At 51.9% G+C, this 23,688-nt stretch overlaps 1 protein-coding gene across 1 annotated transcript in view; it reads right to left on the bottom strand.

Annotated features, from left to right (window-relative positions):
- LOC140428333 (neuronal acetylcholine receptor subunit alpha-2-like) overlaps positions 1-23,688 on the bottom strand; it is a 453,821-nt gene that overhangs the window by 40,740 nt on the left and 389,393 nt on the right. The window contains exons 4-5 of the mRNA XM_072514690.1: positions 3,021-3,065; positions 1,315-1,424 (exon numbers count right to left, since the gene is read on the bottom strand). Coding sequence (XP_072370791.1) covers positions 1,315-1,424; positions 3,021-3,065 — 155 coding nt within the window. The remainder of the gene's footprint in view (positions 1-1,314; positions 1,425-3,020; positions 3,066-23,688) is intronic.

Here is a 23,688-nt window from a genome sequence, read left to right as displayed (position 1 = left end):
CTGGCCTATAATTACCCGCCTTCTGCCTACCTCCTTTTTTAAAGTGGTGTCACGTTTGCTAATTTCCAATCCGCCGGGACCACCCCAGAGTCTAGTGAATTTTGGTAAATTATCACTAGTGCATTTGCAATTTCCTTAGCCATCTCTTTTAGCACTCTGGGATGCATTCCATCAGGTCCAGGAGACTTGTCTACCTTTAGCCCCATTAGCTTGCCCATCACTACCTCCTTGGTGATATCAATCCTCTCAAGGTCCTCACCTGTCATAGCCTCATTTCCATCAGTCACTGGCATGTTATTTGTGTCTTCCACTGTGAAGACCGACCCAAAAAACCTGTTCAGTTCCTCAGCCATTTCCTCATCTCCCATTATTAAATCTCCCTTCTCATCCTCTAAAGGACCAATATTTTCCTTAGCCACTCTATTTTGTTTTATGTATTTGTAGAAACTTTAACTATCTGTTTTTATATTCTGAGCAAGTTTACTCTCATAATCTATCTTACTCTTCTTGATAGCTTTTTTAGTAGCTTTCTGTTGCCCCCTAGGGGCTTTTCACAGTAATATCATTAAGACACAGCTCGTACTTTAACTTTCAGAGAATGAATCCTTGCTGAATACAATCTATCCGTCTCCCTCTACGGTGCAATCCTTGCAGTTTATGCAATCAATCTGAATTAATGAGCTGTTAATTTTGCATTGATTAAAATGGATATAACTGAGATAGTTTGCCCTGTGAAATCAGTGCCGATTCGGACTATTGAGCAAGATGTGCCTGGAGTTAATGTGCTGTTTCCACTGAGTCAAATCTCCGCTATCAAAGCTGATCTCTGCATTTCAGCAAAAATGGACCAACAGGATAATAGGTCCATAAAAATAAAATTAAATCTTTCAATCTGTCAAACAAGCATGAAATCTCTTGAGACAAGAGGAAGTAATTGACTTGCAATTCATTTTGAAACCATTCTCAGGGTGTGGGGTTTGGTGGAGATGATTAACGTTTATCACCCAATCTCGTAATCCTCAAGAGATTTGTCATTTCAGAGGGAACTGGGGACCGTATTGCTGTGGAGTCGCATGATGACTAGACTGGGGATGAACAACAGCATTCCATATGTTTATCGAAACACTCTCTCAATGGGCCCTGCTGTCTTCGAAGATCGATCACACACACAGATCCCTCTGTTCCTGTGCACTCTATACAATTGTGCCAAAATGTTTATGTCCCTCTCCGTATTCTTTCTGTCAAAATAAATCACTTGAAATTTATCTGGATTAAGTCCGTGAGGAATTTCATCCCTGAAACTGTGAAACTCACTTGTTGTAAAGAACGATGTCAGGAATCCAGATCATCTCAGACGGCACCCGGATTGAAGTCACATTGTCAAACTCCAGGGGATTCCATGTGAGTTTATAATCATACCATTCCTGGAAAAGACAGAAGAAATCAGGAATTCGGCAGATGGGATGAGGAGTTGTCACACTGCGTGGGCAAGGCGGGAGAGCCAGTGCTGAGGGTGAAGATTCACTCAAAGTTCCCACAGCAAGTCAATAATAATGATAATCTTTATTATTGTCACAAGTAGGCTTACATTAACACTGCAGTGAAGTTACTGTGAAAATATCCTCATCGCCACATTTCGGCGCCTGTTCGTGTACACTGAGGGAGAATTCAGAATGCCCAATTCTACAAACAAACACATCTTTGGGTAAATGGTGGGGGGAAACCGGAGCGCCCGGAGGAAACCCACGCAGACACGGGGAGAACGTGCAGACTCCGCACAGACAGTGACCCAAGCCGGGAATCGAATCCAGGAAGTTGTTCAGTTACCAATGATACCCATGGCCATCATGAAAAACCTGGCCCAGTGCTTCCCGTACCAGCCTCCCCGAACAGGGGCCAGAATGTTGCGACTAGGGGCTTTTCACAGTAACTTCATTTGAAGCCTACTTGTGACAACAAGCGATTTTCATTTTCATTTCCATCCATTTAGAGAGAGTCAACAGATCAGTTTCAGAGGCTGTGACAAGGAATTAAATTATAATTAACTTCAGAGGTAACTTCACATCAAAATTAAGTGAAATTTATAGTTTCAATTTCTCCCTACAGGCACTCAATTTAAGGTTATGTCTCATCAGCTCTGCACGGTCCACACCAACAGGTCCATCAGCTCTGTAACATCCACACCAACAGGCCCATCAGCTCTGTAACATCCACACCAACAGGTCCCTCAGCTCTGTAACATCCACACCAACAGGTCCATCAGCTCTGCACGGTCCACACCAACAGGTCCATCAGCTCTGTAACATCCACACCAACAGGTCCATCAGCTCTGTAACATCCACACCAACAGGCCCATCAGCTCTGTAACATCCACACCAACAGGTCCATCAGCTCTGTAACATCCACACCAACAGGTCCATCAGCTCTGTAACATCCGTACCAACAGGTCCATCAGCTCTGTAACATCCACACCAACAGGTCCATCAGCTCTGTAACATCCACACCAACAGGTCTGTCAGCTCTGTAACATCCACACCAACAGATCCATCAGCTCTGCAAGGTCCACATCAACAGGTCCATCAGCTCTCCAGAGTATACAGTTCAGATTCAAGAGTTCCCCAAACGAAAACCAACAGGTCCATCTGGTCTCCAGTTGGCCGGGCATTGTCGAGTCACCACACAACCCCAAAGATCAGAGTTTTGTGATGGGAAGTGTGGTTCCAACTGACTGAGCAGCTGAAAGCTATGTATCGGCTAGCTAAACATGAGTAGGGCCTCTGCGTATACCTAGGAGCCCCAAATCCTTGGATCCCACCAGCTTGCGTCTAAAAGCTTGGTCTTGATGCCCTTTGGATAGTTGCTGGGAACATCGTCGGGCCTGAGGATAACTTCCTGCTTCTGACAGGTTGGCCGCTGAAAGCGATAGGGTGGCCAATGAGGAGATCCCACTGACCACCATCGGACTCTCAGCTGGGCCTGAAGCTGGGTTAAGGAGGCTTCCCTTTACAGAACCAACCTACCTGCTTGAGCCAAACATTGGTTGTCATCATCTGGTTTTTCTCATCCTGGTGAATAGAGGAGGAAAATAACAATTAATCACAGCTTTCTACATCAGCAATGGAGCAGGTTGGAGGGGCCGAATGGACTTCCCCTGCTCCTAATTCATAGATCATAGAATTTACAATGCAGAAGGAGGCCATTCGGCCCATCGAGTCTGCACCGGCTCTTGGAAAGAGCAGCCTACCCAAGGTCAACACCTCCACCCTATCCCCATAACCCAGTAACCCCACACAACACAAAGGGCAATTTTGGACACTAAGGGCAATTTATCATGGTCAATCCACCTAACCTGCACATCTTTGGGCTGTGGGAGGAAACCGGAGCACCTGGAGGAAACCCACGCACACACGGGGAGGATGTGCAGACTCCGCACAGACAGTGACCCAAGCCGGAATCAAACCAGGCAACCTGGAGCTGTGAAGCAATTGTGCTAACCACTATGCTACTGTACTGCCCTAATTGATACGTTCCTATGCAACATTGGACCAGAAATTCCCCTGAGAATTGTTACTCAGCAAATCCAAACTCCTTCATTTGGACATTGCCCATTATATTCGGGAGGTGGGACATCATTTTGGAGCCTTTGACAAGGTACCGCATGGTAGGTTGTTGCAGAAGGTTAAAGCTCACGGGATCCAGGGTGAGGTTGCCAATTGGATTCAAAATTGGCTGGACGACAGAAGGCAGAGGGTGGTTGTAGAGGGTTGTTTTTCAAACTGGAGGCCTGTGACCAGTGGTGTGCCTCAGGGATCGGTGCTGGGTCCACTGTTATTTGTGATTTATATTAATGATTTGGATGAGAATTTAGGAGGCATGGTTAGTAAGTTTGCAGATGACACCAAGATTGGTGGCACAGTGGATAGTGAAGAAGGTTATCTAGGATTGCAACGGGATCTTGATCAATTAGGCCAGTGGGCCGACGAATGGCAGATGGAGTTTAATTTAGATAAATGTGAGGTGATGCATTTTGGCAGATCGAATCAGGCCAGGACCTACTCAGTTAATGGTATGGCGTTGGGGAGAGTTATAGAACAAAGAGATCTAGGAGTACAGGTTCATAGCTCCTTGAAGGTGGAGTCGCAGGTGGACAGGGTGGTGAAGAAGGCATTCGGCATGCTTGGTTTCATTGGTCAGAACATTGAATATAGGAGTTGGGACGTCTTGTTGAAGTTGTACAAGACATTGGTACGGCCACACTTGGAATACTGTGTGCAGTTCTGGTCACCCTATTATAGAAAGGATATTATTAAACTAGAAAGAGTGCAGAAAAGATTTACTAGGATGTTGCCGGGACTTGATGGTTTGAGTTATAAGGAGAGGCTGGATAGACTGGGACTTTTTTCCCTGGAGCGTAGGAGGCTTAGGGGTGATCTTATAGAGGTCTATAAAATAATGAGGGGCATAGATAAGGTAGATAGTCAACATCTTTTCCCAAAGGTAGGGGAGTCTAAAACTAGAGGGCATAGGTTTAAGGTGAGAGGGGAGAGATTCAGAAGGGCCCAGAGGGGCAATTTCTTCACTCAGACGGTAGTGAGTGTCTGGAATGGGCTGCCAGAGGTAGTAGTAGAAGCGGGTACAATTGTGTCTTTCAAAAAGTATTTAGATGGTTACATGGGTAAGATGGGTATAGAGGGTTATGGGCCAAGTGCGGGCAACTGGGACTAGCTTAATGGTAAAAAACTGGGCGGCATGGACTGGTTGGGCCGAAGGGCCTGTTTCCATGCTGTAAACTTCTATGATTCTATGATTCTATGATCATTTGAATTGGGTGCCTCTCTGGAAGCTAATCAAGGATTGTAAAAGAAATGTAGATTTCTATGACCTTAAAATGTCCCAAAGTAGCTCACAATCGAGAGTTAATGAAGTGAACTTACTGTTGTGATGTATAAAAGTGGGAGGAAATGTGGGCACAGCAAGCTCCCACAGAAAATCAGTTTTTAAAAGTGCTGACTGAGAGATAAATACTGACCAACACTTGGGAGAGAATTCCCCTGCCCCTTTTTGAAGTAATGCCATGGGATCCTCTGTGCCCGCCTGAGAGGGCAGCAGGAGTACGAGTCTGAACGTGTGTGCAGGGTTCATGGCGATGGACTGTACTGGGTTACGGGTGTGCGGTTGAATGAAGGGTTGGTGGTGATGGACTGTACTGGGTTACGGGTGTGCGGTTGAATGAAGGGTTCATGGTGATGGACTGTACTGGGTTACGGTTGTGCGGTTGAATGAAGGGTTGGTGGTGATGGACTGTACTGGGTTACGGGTGTGCGGTTGAATGAAGGGTTCGTGGTGATGGACTGTACTGCGTTACGGGTGGACGGTTGAATGAAGGGTTCGTGGTGATGGACTGTACTGGGTTACGGGTGGGCGGTTGAATGAAGGGTTCGTGGTGATGGACTGTACTGGGTTACGGGTGGACGGTTGAATGAAGGGTTCGTGGTGATGGACTGTACTGGGTTACGGGTGTGCGGTTGAATGAAGGGTTGGTGGTGATGGACTGTACTGGGTTACGGGTGTGCGGTTGAATGAAGGGTTGGTGGTGATGGACTGTACTGGGTTACGGGTGTGCGGTTGAATGAAGGGTTGATGGTGATGGACTGTACTGGGTTACGGGTGTGCGGTTGAATGAAGGGTTGGTTGTGATGGACTGTACTGGGTTACGGGTGTGCGGTTGAATGAAGGGTTGGTGGTGATGGACTGTACTGGGTTACGGGTGTGCGGTTGAATGAAGGGTTGGTGGTGATGGACTGTACTGGGTTACGGGTGTGCGGTGAATGAAGGGTTGGTGGTGATGGACTGTACTGGGTTACGGGTGTGCGGTTGAATGAAGGGTTGGTGGTGATGGACTGTACTGGGTTACGGGTGTGGGGTTGAATGAAGGGTTGGTGGTGATGGACTGTACTGGGTTACGGGTGTGCGGTTGAATTAAGGGTTGGTTGTGATGGACTGTACTGGGTTACGAGTGTGCGGTTGAATGAAGGGTTGGTGGTGATGGACTGTACTGGGTTACGGGTGTGCGGTTGAATGAAGGGATCGTGGTGATGGACTGTACTGGGTTACGGGTGTGCGGTTGAATGAAGGGTTGGTTGTGATGGACTGTACTGGGTTACGGGTGTGCGGTTGAATGAAGGGTTGGTGGTGATGGACTGTACTGGGTTACGGGTGAGCAGTTGAATGAAGGGTTGGTGGTGATGGACTGTACTGGGTTACGGGTGTGCGGTTGAATGAGGGGTTGGTGGTGATGGACTGTACTGGGTTCCGGGTGTGCGATTGAATGAAGGGTTGGTGGTGATGGACTGTACTGGGTTACGGGTGTGCGGTTGAATGAAGGGTTGGCGATGATGGACTGTACTGGGTTACGGGTGTGCGGTTGAATGAAGGGTTGGTGGTGATGGACTGTACTGGGTTACGGGTGTGCGGTTGCATGATGGGTTGGTGGTGATGGACTGTACTGGGTTACGGGTGTGCGGTTGAATGAAGGGTTCATGGCGATGGACTGTACTGGGTTACGGGTGTGCGGTTGAATGAAGGGTTGGTGGTGATGGACTGTACTGGGTTACGGGTGTGCGGTTGAATGAAGGGTTGGTGGTGATGGACTGTACTGGGTTACGGGTGGGCGGTTGAATGAAGGGTTAGTGGCGATGGACTGCACTGGGTTACGGGTGTGCGGTTGAATGAAGGGTTGGTGGTGATGGACTGTACTGGGTTACGGGTGTGCGGTTGAATGAAGGGTCGGTGGTGATGGACTGTACTGGGTTACGGGTGTGCGGTTGAATGAAGGGTTGGTGGTGATGGACTGTACTGGGTTACGGGTGTGCGGTTGAATGAAGGGTTGGTGGTGATGGACTGTACTGGGTTACGGGTGGGCGGTTGAATGAGGGGTTGGTGGTGATGGACTGTACTGGGTTACGGGTGGGCGGTTGAATGAAGGGTTGGTGGTGATGGACTGTACTGGGTTACGGGTGTGCGGTTGAATGAAGGGTTGGTGGTGATGGACTGTACTGGGTTACGGGTGGGCGGTTGAATGAAGGGTTGGTGGTGATGGACTGTACTGGGTTACGTGTGTGCGGTTGAATGAGGGGTTGGTGGTGATGGACTGTACTGGGTTACGGGTGTGCGGTTGAATGAAGGGTTGGTGGTGATGGACTGTACTGGGTTACGGGTGTGCGGTTGAATGAAGGGTTGGTGGTGATGGACTGTACTGGGTTACGGGTGTGCGGTTGAATGAAGGGTTGGTGGTGATGGACTGTACTGGGTTACGGGTGTGCGGTTGAATGAAGGGTTGGTGGTGATGGACTGTACTGGGTTACGGGTGTGCGGTTGAATGAAGGGTTGGTGGTGATGGACTGTACTGGGTTACGGGTGTGCGGTTGAATGAAGGGTTGGTGGTGATGGACTGTACTGGGTTACGGGTGTGCGGTGAATGAAGGGTTGGTGGCGATGGACTGTACTGGGTTACGGGTGTGCGGTTGAATGAAGGGTTGGTGGTGATGGTCTGTACTGGGTTACGAGTGTGCGGTTGAATGAAGGGTTGGTGGTGATGGACTGTACTGGGTTACGGGTGTGCGGTTGAGCGAAGGGATCGTGGTGATGGACTGTACTGGGTTACGGGTGTGCGGTTGAATGAAGGGTTGGTGGTGATGGACTGCACTGGGTTACGTGTGTGCGGTTGAATGAAGGGTTGGTGGTGATGGACTGTACTGGGTTACGGGTGAGCGGTTGAATGAAGGGTTGGTGGCGATGGACTGTACTGGGTTACGGGTGTGCGGTTGAGTGAAGGGTTGGTGGTGATGGACTGTACTGGGTTACGGGTGTGGGGTTGAATGAAGGGTTGGTGGTGATGGACTGTACTGGGTTACGGGTGTGGGGTTGAATGAAGGGTTGGTGGCGATGGACTGTACTGGGTTACGGGTGTGCGGTTGAATGAAGGGTTGGTGGTGATGGATTGTACTGGGTTACGGGTGTGCGGTTGAATGAAGGGTTGGTGGTGATGGACTGTACTGGGTTACGGGTGGGCGGTTGAATGAAGGGTTGGTGGTGATGGACTGTACTGGGTTACGGGTGTGCGGTTGGGTGAAGGGTTGGTGGTGATGGACTGTACTGGGTTACGGGTGTGCGGTTGAATGAAGGGTTGGTGGTGATGGACTGTACTGGGTTACGGGTGTGCGGTTGAATGAAGGGTTGGTGGTGATGGACTGTACTGGGTTACGGGTGTGCGGTTGAATGAAGGGTTCGTGGTGATGGACTGTACTGGGTTACGGGTGTGCGGTTGAATGAAGGGTTGGTGGTGATGGACTGTACTGGGTTACGGGTGTGCGGTTGGGTGAAGGGTTGGTGGTGATGGACTGTACTGGGTTACGGGTGTGCGGTTGAATGAAGGGTTGGTGGTGATGGACTGTACTGGGTTACGGGTGTGCGGTTGAATGAAGTGTTGGTGGCAATGGACTGTACTGGGTTACGGGTGTGCGGTTGAATGAAGGGTTGGGGGCGATGGACTGTACTGGGTTACGGGTGTACGGTTGAATGAAGGGTTGGTGGTGATGGACTGTACTGGGTTACGGGTGTACGGTTGAATGAAGGGTTGGTGGTGATGGACTGTACTGGGTTACGGGTGTGCGGTTGAATGAAGGGTTGGTGGTGATGGACTGTACTGGGTTACGGGTGTGCGGTTGAATGAAGGGTTGGTGGTGATGGACTGTACTGGGTTACGGGTGTGTGGTTGAATGAAGGGTTGGTGGTGATGGACTGTACTGGGTTACGGGTGTGCGGTTGAATGAAGGGTTGGTGGTGATGGACTGTACTGGGTTACGGGTGTGCGGTTGAATGAAGGGTTGATGGTGTTGGACTGTACTGGGTTACGGGTGTGCGGTTGAATGAAGGGTTGGTGGTGATGGACTGTACTGGGTTACGGGTGTGCGGTTGAATGAAGGGTTGGTGGTGATGGACTGTACTGGGTTACGGGTGTGCGGTTGAATGAAGTGTTGGTGGTGATGGACTGTACTGGGTTACGGGTGTGCGGTTGAATGAAGGGTTGGTGGTGATGGACTGTACTGGGTTACGGGTGTGCGGTTGAATGAAGGGTTGGTGGTGATGGACTGTACTGGGTTACGGGTGTGCGGTTGAATGAAGGGTTGGTGGTGATGGACTGTACTGGGTTACGAGTGTGCGGTTGAATGAAGGGTTGGTGGTGATGGACTGTACTGGGTTACGGGTGTGCGGTTGAATGAAGGGTTGGTGGTGATGGACTGTACTGGGTTACGGGTGTGCGGTTGAATGAAGGGTTGGTGGTGATGGACTGTACTGGGTTAGGAGTGTGCGGTTGAATGAAGGGTTGGTGGTGATGGACTGTACTGGGTTACGGGTGTGCGGTTGAATGAAGGGTTGGTGGTGATGGCCTGTACTGGGTTACGGTGTGCGGTTGAATGAAGGGTTGGTGGTGATGGACTGTACTGGGTTACGGGTGTGCGGTTGAATGAGGGGTTGGTGGTGATGGACTGTACTGGGTTAGGAGTGTGCGGTTGAATGAAGGGTTGGTGGTGATGGACTGTACTGGGTTACGGGTGTGCGGTTGAATGAAGGGTTGGTGGTGATGGACTGTACTGGGTTACGGGTGTGCGGTTGAATGAAGGGTTGGTGGTGATGGACTGTACTGGGTTACGGGTGTGCGGTTGAATGAAGGGTTGGTGGTGATGGACTGTACTGGGTTACGGGTGTGCGGTTGAATGAAGGGTTGGTGGTGATGGACTGTACTGGGTTACGGGTGTGCGGTTGAATGAAGGGTTGGTGGTGATGGACTGTACTGGGTTACGGGTGTGCGGTTGAATGAAGGGTTGGTGGTGATGGACTGTACTGGGTTACGGGTGTGCGGTTGAATGAAGGGTTAGTGGTGATGGACTGTACTGGGTTACGGGTGTGGGGTTGAATGAAGGGTTGGTGGTGATGGACTGTACTGGGTTACGGGTGTGGGGTTGAATGAAGGGTTGGTGGCGATGGACTGTACTGGGTTACGGGTGTGCGGTTGAATGAAGGGTTGGTGGTGATGGACTGTACTGGGTTACGGGTGTGTGATTGAATGAAGGGTTGGTGGTGATGGACTGTACTGGGTTACCGGTGTGCGGTTGAATGAAGGGTTGGTGGTGATGGACTGTACTGGGTTACGGGTGTGCGGTTGAATGAAGGGTTGGTGGTGATGGACTGTACTGGGTTACGTGTGTGCGGTTGAATGAAGGGTTGGTGGTGATGGACTGTACTTGGTTACGGGTGTGCGGTTGAATGAAGGGTTGGTGGTGATGGACTGTACTGGGTTACGGGTGTGCGGTTGAATGAAGGGTTGGTGGTGATGGACTGTACTGGGTTACGGGTGTGCGGTTGAATGAAGGGTTGGTGGTGATGGACTGTACTGGGTTACGGGTGTGCGGTTGAATGAAGGGTTGGTGGTGATGGACTGTACTGGGTTACGGGTGTGCGGTTGAATGAAGGGTTGGTGGTGATGGACTGTACTGGGTTACGGGTGTGCGGTTGAATGAAGGGTTGGTGGTGATGGACTGTACTGGGTTACGGGTGTGCGGTTGAATGATGGGTTGGTGGTGATGGACTGTACTGGGTTACGGGTGAGCAGTTGAATGAAGGGTTGGTGGTGATGGACTGTACTGGGTTACGGGTGTGCGGTTGAATGAAGGGTTGGTGGTGATGGACTGTACTGTGTTACGGGTGTGCGGTTGAATGAAGGGTTGGTGGTGATGGACTGTACTGGGTTACGGGTGTGCGGTTGAATGAAGGGTTGGTGGTGATGGACTGTACTGGGTTACGGGTGTGCGGTTGAATGAAGGGTTGGTGGTGATGGACTGCACTGGGATACGGGTGTGCGGTTGAATGAAGGGTTGGTGGTGATGGACTGTACTGGGTTACGGGTGTGTGGTTGAATGAAGGGTTGGTGGTGATGGACTGTACTGGGTTACGGGTGGACGGTTGAATGAAGGGTTGGTGGTGATGGACTGTACTGGGTTACGGGTGGACGGTTGAATGAAGAGTTGGTGGTGATGGACTGTACTGGGTTACGGGTGGACGGTTGAATGAAGAGTTGGTGGTGATGGACTGTACTGGGTTACGGGTGTGTGGTTGAATGAAGGGTTGGTGGTGATGGACTGTACTGGGTTACGGGTGTGCGGTTGAATGAAGGGTTGGTGGTGATGGACTGTACTGGGTTACGGGTGGACGGTTGAATGAAGAGTTGGTGGTGATGGACTGTACTGGGTTACGGGTGTGCGGTTGAATGAAGGGTTGGTGGTGATGGACTGTACTGGGTTACGGGTGTGCGGTTGAATGAAGGGTTGGTGGTGATGGACTGTACTGGGTTACGGGTGTGCGGTTGGGTGAAGGGTTGGTGGTGATGGACTGTACTGGGTTACGGGTGTGCGGTTGAATGAAGGGTTGGTGGTGATGGACTGTACTGGGTTACGGGTGTGCGGTTGAATGAAGGGTTGGTGGTGATGGACTGTACTGGGTTACGGGTGTGCGGTTGGGTGAAGGGTTGGTGGTGATGGACTGTACTGGGTTACGGGTGTGCGGTTGAATGAAGGGTTGGTGGTGATGGACTGTACTGGGTTACGGGTGTGCGGTTGAATGAAGGGTTGGTGGTGATGGACTGTACTGGGTTACGGGTGTGCGGTTGAATGAAGGGTTGGTGGTGATGGACTGTACTGGGTTACGGGTGTGCGGTTGAATGAAGGGTTGGTGGTGATGGACTGTACTGGGTTACGGGTGTGCGGTTGAATGAAGTGTTGGTGGTGATGGACTGTACTGGGTTACGGGTGTGCGGTTGAATGAAGGGTTGGTGGTGATGGACTGTACTGGGTTACGGGTGTGCGGTTGAATGAAGGGTTGGTGGTGATGGACTGTACTGGGTTACGGGTGTGCGGTTGAATGAAGGGTTGGTGGTGATGGACTGTACTGGGTTACGGGTGTGCGGTTGAATGAAGGGTTGGTGGTGATGGACTGTACTGGGTTACGGTGTGCGGTTGAATGAAGGGTTGGTGGTGATGGACTGTACTGGGTTACGGGTGTGCGGTTGAATGAAGGGTTGGTGGTGATGGACTGTACTGGGTTACGGGTGTGCGGTTGAATGAAGGGTTGGTGGTGATGGACTGTACTGGGTTACGGGTGTGCGGTTGAATGAAGGGTTGGTGGTGATGGACTGTACTGGGTTACGGGTGTGCGGTTGAATGAAGGGTTGGTGGTGATGGACTGTACTGGGTTACGGGTGTGCGGTTGAATGAAGGGTTGGTGGTGATGGACTGTACTGGGTTACGGGTGTGCGGTTGAATGAAGGGTTGGTGGTGATGGACTGTACTGGGTTACGGGTGTGCGGTTGAATGAAGGGTTGGTGGTGATGGACTGTACTGGGTTACGGGTGTGCGGTTGAATGAAGGGTTGGTGGTGATGGACTGTACTGGGTTACGGGTGTGCGGTTGAATGAAGGGTTGGTGGTGATGGACTGTACTGGGTTACGGGTGTGCGGTTGAATGAAGGGTTGGTGGTGATGGACTGTACTGGGTTACGGGTGTGCGGTTGAATGAAGGGTTGGTGGTGATGGACTGTACTGGGTTACGGGTGTGCGGTTGAATGAAGGGTTGGTGGTGATGGACTGTACTGGGTTACGGGTGTGCGGTTGAATGAAGGGTTGGTGGTGATGGACTGTACTGGGTTACGGGTGTGCGGTTGAATGAAGGGTTGGTGGTGATGGACTGTACTGGGTTACGGGTGTGCGGTTGAATGAAGGGTTGGTGGTGATGGACTGTACTGGGTTACGGGTGTGCGGTTGAATGAAGGGTTGGTGGTGATGGACTGTACTGGGTTACGGGTGTGCGGTTGAATGAAGGGTTGGTGGTGATGGACTGTACTGGGTTACGGGTGTGGGTTGAATGAAGGGTTGGTGGTGATGGACTGTACTGGGTTACGGGTGTGCGGTTGAATGAAGGGTTGGTGGTGATGGACTGTACTGGGTTACGGGTGTGCGGTTGAATGAAGGGTTGGTGGTGATGGACTGTACTGGGTTACGGGTGTGCGGTTGAATGAAGGGTTGGTGGTGATGGACTGTACTGGGTTACGGGTGTGCGGTTGAATGAAGGGTTGGTGGTGATGGACTGTACTGGGTTACCGGTGTGCGGTTGAATGAAGGGTTGGTGGTGATGGACTGTACTGGGTTACGGGTGTGCGGTTGAATGAAGGGTTGGTGGTGATGGACTGTACTGGGTTACGTGTGTGCGGTTGAATGAAGGGTTGGTGGTGATGGTGGACTGTACTGGGTTACGGGTGTGCGGTTGAATGAAGGGTTGGTGGTGATGGACTGTACTGGGTTACGGGTGTGCGGTTGAATGAAGGGTTGGTGGTGATGGACTGTACTGGGTTACGGGTGTGCGGTTGAATGAAGCTTTGGTGGTGATGGACTGTACTGGGTTACGGGTGTGCGGTTGAATGAAGGGTTGGTGGCGATGGACTGTACTGGGTTACGGGTGTGCGGTTGAATGAAGGGTTGGTGGTGATGGACTGTACTGGGTTACGGGTGTGAGGTTGAGTGAAGGGTTGGTGGTGATGGACTGTACTGGGTTACGGGTGTGCGGTTGAATGAGGGGTTGGTGGTGATGGACTGTACTGGGTTACGGGTGTGTGGTTGAATGAAGGGTTGGTGGTGATGGACTGTACTGGGTTACGGGTGTGCGGTTGAATGAAGGGTTGGTGGTGATGGACTGTACTGTGTTACGGGTGTGCGGTTGAATGAAGGGTTGGTGGTGATGGACTGTACTGGGTTACGGGTGTGCGGTTGAATGAAGGGTTGGTGGTGATGGACTGTACTGGGTTACGGGTGTGCGGTTGAATGAAGGGTTGGTGGTGATGGACTGCACTGGGATACGGGTGTGCGGTTGAATGAAGGGTTGGTGGTGATGGACTGTACTGGGTTACGGGTGTGTGGTTGAATGAAGGGTTGGTGGTGATGGACTGTACTGGGTTACGGGTGGACGGTTGAATGAAGAGTTGGTGGTGATGGACTGTACTGGGTTACGGGTGGACGGTTGAATGAAGAGTTGGTGGTGATGGACTGTACTGGGTTACGGGTGGACGGTTGAATGAAGAGTTGGTGGTGATGGACTGTACTGGGTTACGGGTGTGTGGTTGAATGAAGGGTTGGTGGTGATGGACTGTACTGGGTTACGGGTGTGCGGTTGAATGAAGGGTTGGTGGTGATGGACTGTACTGGGTTACGGGTGGACGGTTGAATGAAGAGTTGGTGGTGATGGACTGTACTGGGTTACGGGTGTGCGGTTGAATGAAGGGTTGGTGGTGATGGACTGTACTGGGTTACGGGTGTGCGGTTGAATGAAGGATTGGTGGTGATGGACTGTACTGGGTTACGGGTGTGCGGTTGAATGAAGGGTTGGTGGCGATGGACTGTACTGGGTTACGGGTGTGCGGTTGAATGAAGGGTTGGTGGTGATGGACTGTACTGGGTTACGGGTGTGCGGTTGAATGAAGGGTTGGTGGTGATGGACTGTACTGGGTTACGGGTGTGCGGTTGAATGAAGGGTTGGTGGTGATGGACTGTACTGGGTTACGGGTGTGCGGTTGAATGAAGGGTTGGTGGTGATGGACTGTACTGGGTTACGGGTGGGCGGTTGAATGAAGGGTTGGTGGTGATGGACTGTACTGGGTTACGGGTGTGCGGTTGAATGAAGGGTTGGTGGTGATGGACTGTACTGGGTTACGGGTGTGTGGTTGAATGAAGGGTTGGTGGTGATGGACTGTACTGGGTTACGGGTGCGCGGTTGAATGAAGGGTTGATGGTGATGGACTGTACTGGGTTACGGGTGTGCGGTTGAATGAAGGGTTGGTGGTGATGGACTGTAATGGGTTACGTGTGTGCGGTTGAATGAAGGGTTGGTGGTGATGGACTGTACTGGGTTACGTGTGTGCGGTTGAATGAAGGGTTGGTGGTGATGGACTGTACTGGGTTACGGGTGTGCGGTTGAATGAAGGGTTGGTGGTGATGGACTGTACTGTGTTAGGGGTGTGCGGTTGAATGAAGGGTTGGTGGTGATGGACTGTACTGGGTTACGGGTGGGCGGTTGAATTAAGGGTTGGTGGTGATGGACTGTACTGGGTTACGGGTGTGAGGTTGAATGAAGGGTTCGTGGTGATGGACTGTACTGGGTTACGGGTGTGCGGTTGAATGAAGGGTTGGTGGTGATGGACTGTAATGGGTTACGGGTGTGCGGTTGAATGAAGGGTTGGTGGTGATGGACTGTACTGGGTTACGGGTGTGGGGTTGAATGAAGGGTTGGTGGTGATGGACTGTACTGGGTTACGGGTGTGCGGTTGAATGAAGGGTTGATGGTGATGGACTGTACTGGGTTACGGGTTTGCGGTTGAATGAAGGGTTGGTGGCGATGTACTGTACTGGGTTACGGGTGTGCGGTTGAATGAAGGGTTGGTGGTGATGGACTGTACTGGGTTACGGGTGGGCGTTGAATGAAGGGTTGGTGGTGATGGACTGTACTGGGTTACGGGTGTGCGGTTGAATGAAGGGTTGGTGGTGATGGACTGTACTGTGTTAGGGGTGTGCGGTTGAATGAAGGGTTGGTGGTGATGGACTGTACTGGGTTACGGGTGGGCGTTGAATGAAGGGTTGGTGGTGATGGACTGTACTGGGTTACGGGTGGACGGTTGAATGAAGGGTTGGTGGTGATGGACTGTACTGGGTTACGGGTGGACGGTTGAATGAAGGGTTGGTGGTGATGGACTGTACTGGGTTACGGGTGTGCGGTTGAATGAAGGGTTGGTGGTGATGGACTGTACTGGGTTACGGGTGTGCGGTTGAATGAAGGGTTGGTGGTGATGGACTGTACTGGGTTACGGGTGGACGGTTGAATGAAGGGTTGGTGGTGATGGACTGTACTGGGTTACGGGTGGACGGTTGAATGAAGGGTTGGTGGTGATGGACTGTACTGGGTTACGGGTGGACGGTTGAATGAAGGGTTGGTGGTGATGGACTGTACTGGGTTACGGGTGTGCGGTTGAATGAAGGGTTGGTGGTGATGGACTGTACTGGGTTACGGGTGTGCGGTTGAATGAAGGGTTGGTGGTGATGGACTGTACTGGGTTACGGGTGTGCGGTTGAATGAAGGTTTGGTGGTGATGGACTGTACTGGGTTACGGGTGTGCGGTTGAATGAAGGGTTGGTGGTGATGGACTGTACTGGGTTACGGGTGTGCGGTTGAATGAAGGTTTGGTGGTGATGGACTGTACTGGGTTACGGGTGTGCGGTTGAATGAAGGGTTGGTGGTGATGGACTGTACTGGGTTACGGGTGTGCGGTTGAATGAAGGGTTGGTGGCGATGGACTGTACTGGGTTACGAGTGTGCGGTTGAATGAAGGGTTGGTGGTGATGGACTGTACTGGGTTACGGGTGTGCGGTTGAGCGAAGGGATCGTGGTGATGGACTGTACTGGGTTACGGGTGTGCGGTTGAATGAAGGGTTGGTGGTGATGGACTGTACTGGGTTACGGGTGTGCGGTTGAATGAAGGGTTGGTGGTGATGGACTGTACTGGGTTACGGGTGTGCGGTTGAATGAAGGGTTGGTGGTGATGGACTGTACTAGGTTACGAGTGTGCGGTTGAATGAAGGGTTGGTGGTGATGGACTGTACTGGGTTACGGGTGTGCGGTTGAATGAAGGGTTAGTGGTGATGGACTGTACTGGGTTACGGGTGTGCGGTTGAATGAAGGGTTGGTGGTGATGGACTGTACTGGGATACGGGTGTGAGGTTGAATGAAGGGTTGGTGGTGATGGACTGTACTGGGTTACGGGTGTGCGGTTGAATGAAGGGTTGGTGGTGATGGACTGTACTGGGTTACGGGTGTGCCGTTGAATGAAGGGTTGGTGGTGATGGACTGTACTGGGTTACGGGTGTGCGGTTGCATGAAGGGTTGGTGGTGATGGACTGTACGGGGTTACGGGTGTGCGGTTGAATGAAGGGTTGGTGGTGATGGACTGTACTGGGTTACGGGTGTGCGGTTGAATGAAAGGTTGGTGGTGATGGACTGTACTGGGTTACGGGTGTGCGGTTGAATGAAGGGTTGGTGGTGATGGACTGTACTGGGTTACGGGTGTGCGGTTGAATGAAAGGTTCGTGGTGATGGACTGTACTGGGTTACGGGTGTGCGGTTGAATGAAGGGTTGGTGGTGATGGACTGTACTGGGTTACGGGTGTACGGTTGAATGAAAGGTTCGTGGTGATGGACTGCACTGGGTTACGGGTGTGCGGTTGAATGAAGGGTTTGTGGTGATGGACTGTACTGGGTTAGGGGTGGGCGGTTGAATGAAGGGTTGGTGGTGATGGACTGTACTGGGTTACGGGTGTGCGGTTGAATGAAGGGTTGGTGGTGATGGACTGTACTGGGTTACGGGTGTGCGGTTGAATGAAGGGTTGGTGGTGATGGACTGTACTGGGTTACGGGTGTGCGGTTCAATGAAGGGTTGTTGGTGATGGACTGTACTGGGTTACGAGTGTGCGGTTGAATGAAGGGTTGGTGGTGATGGACTGTACTGGGTTACGGGTGTGCGGTTGAATGAAGGGTTGGTGGTGATGGACTGTACTGGGTTACGGGTGTGCGGTTGAATGAAGGGTTGGTGGTGATGGACTGTACTGGGTTACGGGTGTGCGGTTCAATGAAGGGTTGGTGGCGATGGACTGTACTGGGTTACGGGTGTGCGGTTCAATGAAGGGTTGTTGGTGATGGACTGTACTGGGTTACGGGTGTGCGGTTGAATGAAGGGTTGGTGGTGATGGACTGTACTGGGTTACGGGTGTGCGGTTGAATGAAGGGTTGGTGGTGATGGACTGTATTGGGTTACGGGTGTGCGGTTGAATGAAGGGTTGGTGTTGATGGACTGTACTGGGTAACGGGTGTGGGGTTGAATGAAGGGTTGGTGTTGATGGACTGTACTGGGATACGGGTGTGGGGTTGAATGAAGGGTTGGTGGTGATGGACTGTACTGGGTTACGGGTGTGCGGTTGAATGAAGGGTTGGTGGTGATGGACTGTACTGGGTTACGGGTGTGCGGTTGAATGAAGGGTTGGTGGTGATGGACTGTACTGGGTTACGGGTGTGTGGTTGAATGAAGGGTTGGTGGTGATGGACTGTACTGGGTTACGGGTGTGCGGTTGAATGAAGGGTTGGTGGTGATGGACTGTACTGGGATACGGGTGTGCGGTTGAATGAAGGGTTGGTGGTGATGGACTGTACTGGGTTACGGGTGTGCGGTTGAATGAAGGGTTGGTGGTGATGGACTGTACTGGGTTATGGGTGTGCGGTTGAATGAAGGGTTGGTGGTGATGGACTGTACTGGGTTACGTGTGTGCGGTTGAATGAAGGGTTGGTGGTGATGGACTGTACTGGGTTACGGGTGTGCGGTTGAATGAAGGGTTGGTGGTGATGGACTGTACTGGGTTACAGGTGGGCAGTTGAATGAAGGGTTGGTGGTGATGGACTACTGGGTTACGGGTGAGCAGTTGAATGAAGGGTTGGTGGTGATGGACTGTACTGGGTTACGGGTGTGCGGTTGAATGAAGGGTTGGTGGTGATGGACTGTACTGGGTTACGGGTGAGCAGTTGAATGAAGGGTTGGTGGTGATGGACTGTACTGGGTTACGGGTGTGCGGTTGAATGAAGGGTTGGTGGCGATGGACTGTACTGGGACACGGGTGTGCGGTTGAATGAAGGGTTGGTGGTGATGGACTGTACTGGGTTACGGGTGAGCAGTTGAATGAAGGGTTGGTGGTGATGGACTGTACTGGGTTACGGGTGTGCGGTTGAATGAAGGGTTGGTGGCGATGGACTGTACTGGGACACGGGTGTGCGGTTGAATGAAGGGTTGGTGGTGATGGACTGTACTGGGTTACGGGTGAGCAGTTGAATGAAGGGTTGGTGGTGATGGACTGTACTGGGTTACGGGTGTGCGGTTGAATGAAGGGTTGGTGGTGATGGACTGTACTGGGATACGGGTGTGCGGTTGAATGAAGGGTTGGTGGTGATGGACTGTACTGGGATACGGGTGGGCTGTTGAATGAAGGGTTGGTGGTGATGGACTGTACTGGGTTACGGGTGTGCGGTCGAATGAAGGGTTGGTGGTGATGGACTGTACTGGGTTATGGGTGTGTGGTTGAATGAAGAGTTGGTGGTGATGGACTGTACTGGGTTACGGGTGGGCGGTTGAATGAAGGGTTGGTGGTGAAGGACTGTACTGGGTTACGGGTGTGCGGTTGAATGAAGGGTTGGTGGTGATGGACTGTACTGGGTTACGGGTGTGTGGTTGAATGAAGGGTTGGTGGTGATGGACTGTACTGGGTTACGGGTGTGCGATTGAATGAAGGGTTGGTGGTGATGGACTGTACTGGGTTACGGGTGTGTGGTTGAATGAAGGGTTGGTGGTGATGGACTGTACTGGGTTACGGGTGTGTGGTTGAATGAAGGGTTGGTGGTGATGGACTGTACTGGGTTACGGGTGGGCGGTTGAATGAAGGGTTGGTGGTGATGGACTGTACTGGGATACGGGTGTGCGGTTGAATGAAGGATTGGTGGTGATGGACTGTACTGGGTTACGGGTGTACGGTTGAATGAAGGGTTGTTGGTGATGGACTGTACTGGGTTACGTGTGTGCAGTTGAATGAGGGGTTGGTGGTGATGGACTGTACTGGGTTAGGAGTGTGCGGTTGAATGAAGGGTTGGTGGTGATGGACTGTACTGGGTTACGGGTGTGCGGTTGAATGAAGGGTTTGTGGTGATGGACTGTACTGGGTTAGGAGTGTGCGGTTGAATGAAGGGTTGGTGGTGATGGACTGTACTGGGTTACGGGTGTGCGGTTGAATGAAGGGTTGGTGGTGATGGACTGTACTGGGTTACGTGTGTGCGGTTGAATGAAGGGTTGGTGGTGATGGACTGTACTGGGTTACGGGTGTGCGGTTGAATGAAGGGTTTGTGGTGATGGACTGTAATGGGTTACGTGTGTGCGGTTGAATGAAGGGTTGGTGGTGATGGACTGTACTGGGTTACGGGTGTGCGGTTGAATGAAGGGTTGGTGGTGATGGACTGTACTGGGTTACGGGTGTGCGGATGAATGAAGGGTTGGTGGTGATGGACTGTACTGGGTTACGGGTGTGCGGTTGAATGAAGGGTTGGTGGTGATGGACTGTACTGGGTTACGGGTGTGCGGTTGAATGAAGGGTTGGTGGTGATGGACTGTACTGGGTTACGGGTGTGCGGTTGAATGAAGGGTTGGTGGCGATGGACTGTACTGGGTTACGAGTGTGCGGTTGAATGAAGGGTTGGTGGTGATGGACTGTACTGGGTTACGGGTGGGCGGTTGAATGAAGGGTTGGTGGTGATGGACTGTACTGGGTTACGGGTGTGCGGTTGAGCGAAGGGATCGTGGTGATGGACTGTACTGGGTTACGGGTGTGCGGTTGAATGAAGGGTTGGTGGTGATAGACTGTACTGGGTTACGGGTGTGCGGTTGAATGAAGGGTTGGTGGTGATGGACTGTACTGGGTTACGGGTGTGCGGTTGAATGAAGGTTTGGTGGTGATGGACTGTACTGGGTTACGGGTGTGCGGTTGAATGAAGGGTTGGTGGTGATGGACTGTACTGGGTTACGGGTGTGCGGTTGAATGAAGGTTTGGTGGTGATGGACTGTACTGGGTTACGGGTGTGGGGTTGAATGAAGGGTTGGTGTTGATGGACTGTATGGGTTACGGGTGTGGGGTTGAATGAAGGGTTGGTGGTGATGGACTGTACTGGGTTACGGGTGTGCGGTTGAATGAAGGGTTGGTGGTGATGGACTGTACTGGGTTACGGGTGTGCGGTTGAATGAAGGGTTGGTGGTGATGGACTGTACTGGGTTACGGGTGTGTGGTTGAATGAAGGGTTGGTGGTGATGGACTGTACTGGGTTACGGGTGTGCGGTTGAATGAAGGGTTGGTGGTGATGGACTGTACTGGGTTACGGGTGTGCGGTTGAATGAAGGGTTGGTGGCGATGGACTGTACTGGGTTACGAGTGTGCGGTTGAATGAAGGGTTGGTGGTGATGGACTGTACTGGGTTACGGGTGTGCGGTTGAGCGAAGGGATCGTGGTGATGGACTGTACTGGGTTACGGGTGTGCGGTTGAATGAAGGGTTGGTGGTGATGGACTGTACTGGGTTACGGGTGTGCGGTTGAATGAAGGGTTGGTGGTGATGGACTGTACTGGGTTACGGGTGTGCGGTTGAATGAAGGGTTGGTGGTGATGGACTGTACTAGGTTACGAGTGTGCGGTTGAATGAAGGGTTGGTGGTGATGGACTGTACTGGGTTACGGGTGTGCGGTTGAATGAAGGGTTAGTGGTGATGGACTGTACTGGGTTACGGGTGTGCGGTTGAATGAAGGGTTGGTGGTGATGGACTGTACTGGGATACGGGTGTGAGGTTGAATGAAGGGTTGGTGGTGATGGACTGTACTGGGTTACGGGTGTGCGGTTGAATGAAGGGTTGGTGGTGATGGACTGTACTGGGTTACGGGTGTGCCGTTGAATGAAGGGTTGGTGGTGATGGACTGTACTGGGTTACGGGTGTGCGGTTGCATGAAGTGTTGGTGGTGATGGACTGTACGGGGTTACGGGTGTGCGGTTGAATGAAGGGTTGGTGGTGATGGACTGTACTGGGTTACGGGTGTGCGGTTGAATGAAAGGTTGGTGGTGATGGACTGTACTGGGTTACGGGTGTGCGGTTGAATGAAGGGTTGGTGGTGATGGACTGTACTGGGTTACGGGTGTGCGGTTGAATGAAAGGTTCGTGGTGATGGACTGTACTGGGTTACGGGTGTGCGGTTGAATGAAGGGTTGGTGGTGATGGACTGTACTGGGTTACGGGTGTACGGTTGAATGAAAGGTTCGTGGTGATGGACTGCACTGGGTTACGGGTGTGCGGTTGAATGAAGGGTTTGTGGTGATGGACTGTACTGGGTTAGGGGTGGGCGGTTGAATGAAGGGTTGGTGGTGATGGACTGTACTGGGTTACGGGTGTGCGGTTGAATGAAGGGTTGGTGGTGATGGACTGTACTGGGTTACGGGTGTGCGGTTCAATGAAGGGTTGTTGGTGATGGACTGTACTGGGTTACGAGTGTGCGGTTGAATGAAGGGTTGGTGGCGATGGACTGTACTGGGTTACGGGTGTGCGGTTGAATGAAGGGTTGGTGGTGATGGACTGTACTGGGTTACGGGTGTGCGGTTCAATGAAGGGTTGGTGGCGATGGACTGTGCTGGGTTACGGGTGTGCGGTTCAATGAAGGGTTGTTGGTGATGGACTGTACTGGGTTACGGGTGTGCTGTTGAATGAAGGGTTGGTGGTGATGGACTGTACTGGGTTACGGGTGTGCGGTTGAATGAAGGGTTGGTGGTGATGGACTGTACTGGGTTACGGGTGTGCGGTTGAATGAAGGGTTGGTGGTGATGGACTGTATTGGGTTACGGGTGTGCGGTTGAATGAAGGGTTGGTGTTGATGGACTGTACTGGGTAACGGGTGTGGGGTTGAATGAAGGGTTGGTATTGATGGACTGTACTGGGTTACGGGTGTGGGGTTGAATGAAGGGTTGGTGGTGATGGACTGTACTGGGTTACGGGTGTGCGGTTGAATGAAGGGTTGGTGGTGATGGACTGTACTGGGTTACGGGTGTGCGGTTGAATGAAGGGTTGGTGGTGATGGACTGTATTGGGTTACGGGTGTGCGGTTGAATGAAGGGTTGGTGTTGATGGACTGTACTGGGTAACGGGTGTGGGGTTGAATGAAGGGTTGGTGTTGATGGACTGTATGGGTTACGGGTGTGGGGTTGAATGAAGGGTTGGTGGTGATGGACTGTACTGGGTTACGGGTGTGCGGTTGAATGAAGGGTTGGTGGTGATGGACTGTACTGGGTTACGGGTGTGCGGTTGAATGAAGGGTTGGTGGTGATGGACTGTACTGGGTTACGGGTGTGTGGTTGAATGAAGGGTTGGTGGTGATGGACTGTACTGGGTTACGGGTGTGCGGTTGAATGAAGGGTTGGTGGTGATGGACTGTACTGGGATACGGGTGTGCGGTTGAATGAAGGGTTGGTGGTGATGGACTGTACTGGGTTACGGGTGTGCGGTTGAATGAAGGGTTGGTGGTGATGGACTGTACTGGGTTATGGGTGTGCGGTTGAATGAAGGGTTGGTGGTGATGGACTGTACTGGGTTACGGGTGTGCGGTTGAATGAAGGGTTGGTGGTGATGGACTGTACTGGGTTACGGGTGTGCGGTTGAATGAAGGGTTGGTGGTGATGGACTGTACTGGGTTACAGGTGGGCAGTTGAATGAAGGGTTGGTGGTGATGGACTACTGGGTTACGGGTGAGCAGTTGAATGAAGGGTTGGTGGTGATGGACTGTACTGGGTTACGGGTGTGCGGTTGAATGAAGGGTTGGTGGTGATGGACTGTACTGGGTTACGGGTGAGCAGTTGAATGAAGGATTGGTGGTGATGGACTGTACTGGGTTACGGGTGTGCGGTTGAATGAAGGGTTGGTGGTGAT

Source organism: Scyliorhinus torazame, chromosome 1, assembly GCF_047496885.1.
Source record: "Scyliorhinus torazame isolate Kashiwa2021f chromosome 1, sScyTor2.1, whole genome shotgun sequence".
Lineage (NCBI taxonomy): Eukaryota > Metazoa > Chordata > Chondrichthyes > Carcharhiniformes > Scyliorhinidae > Scyliorhinus > Scyliorhinus torazame.
The sequence above is the reverse complement of the archived record's forward strand: the minus strand, read 5'-3'. Positions and strand labels throughout refer to the sequence as shown.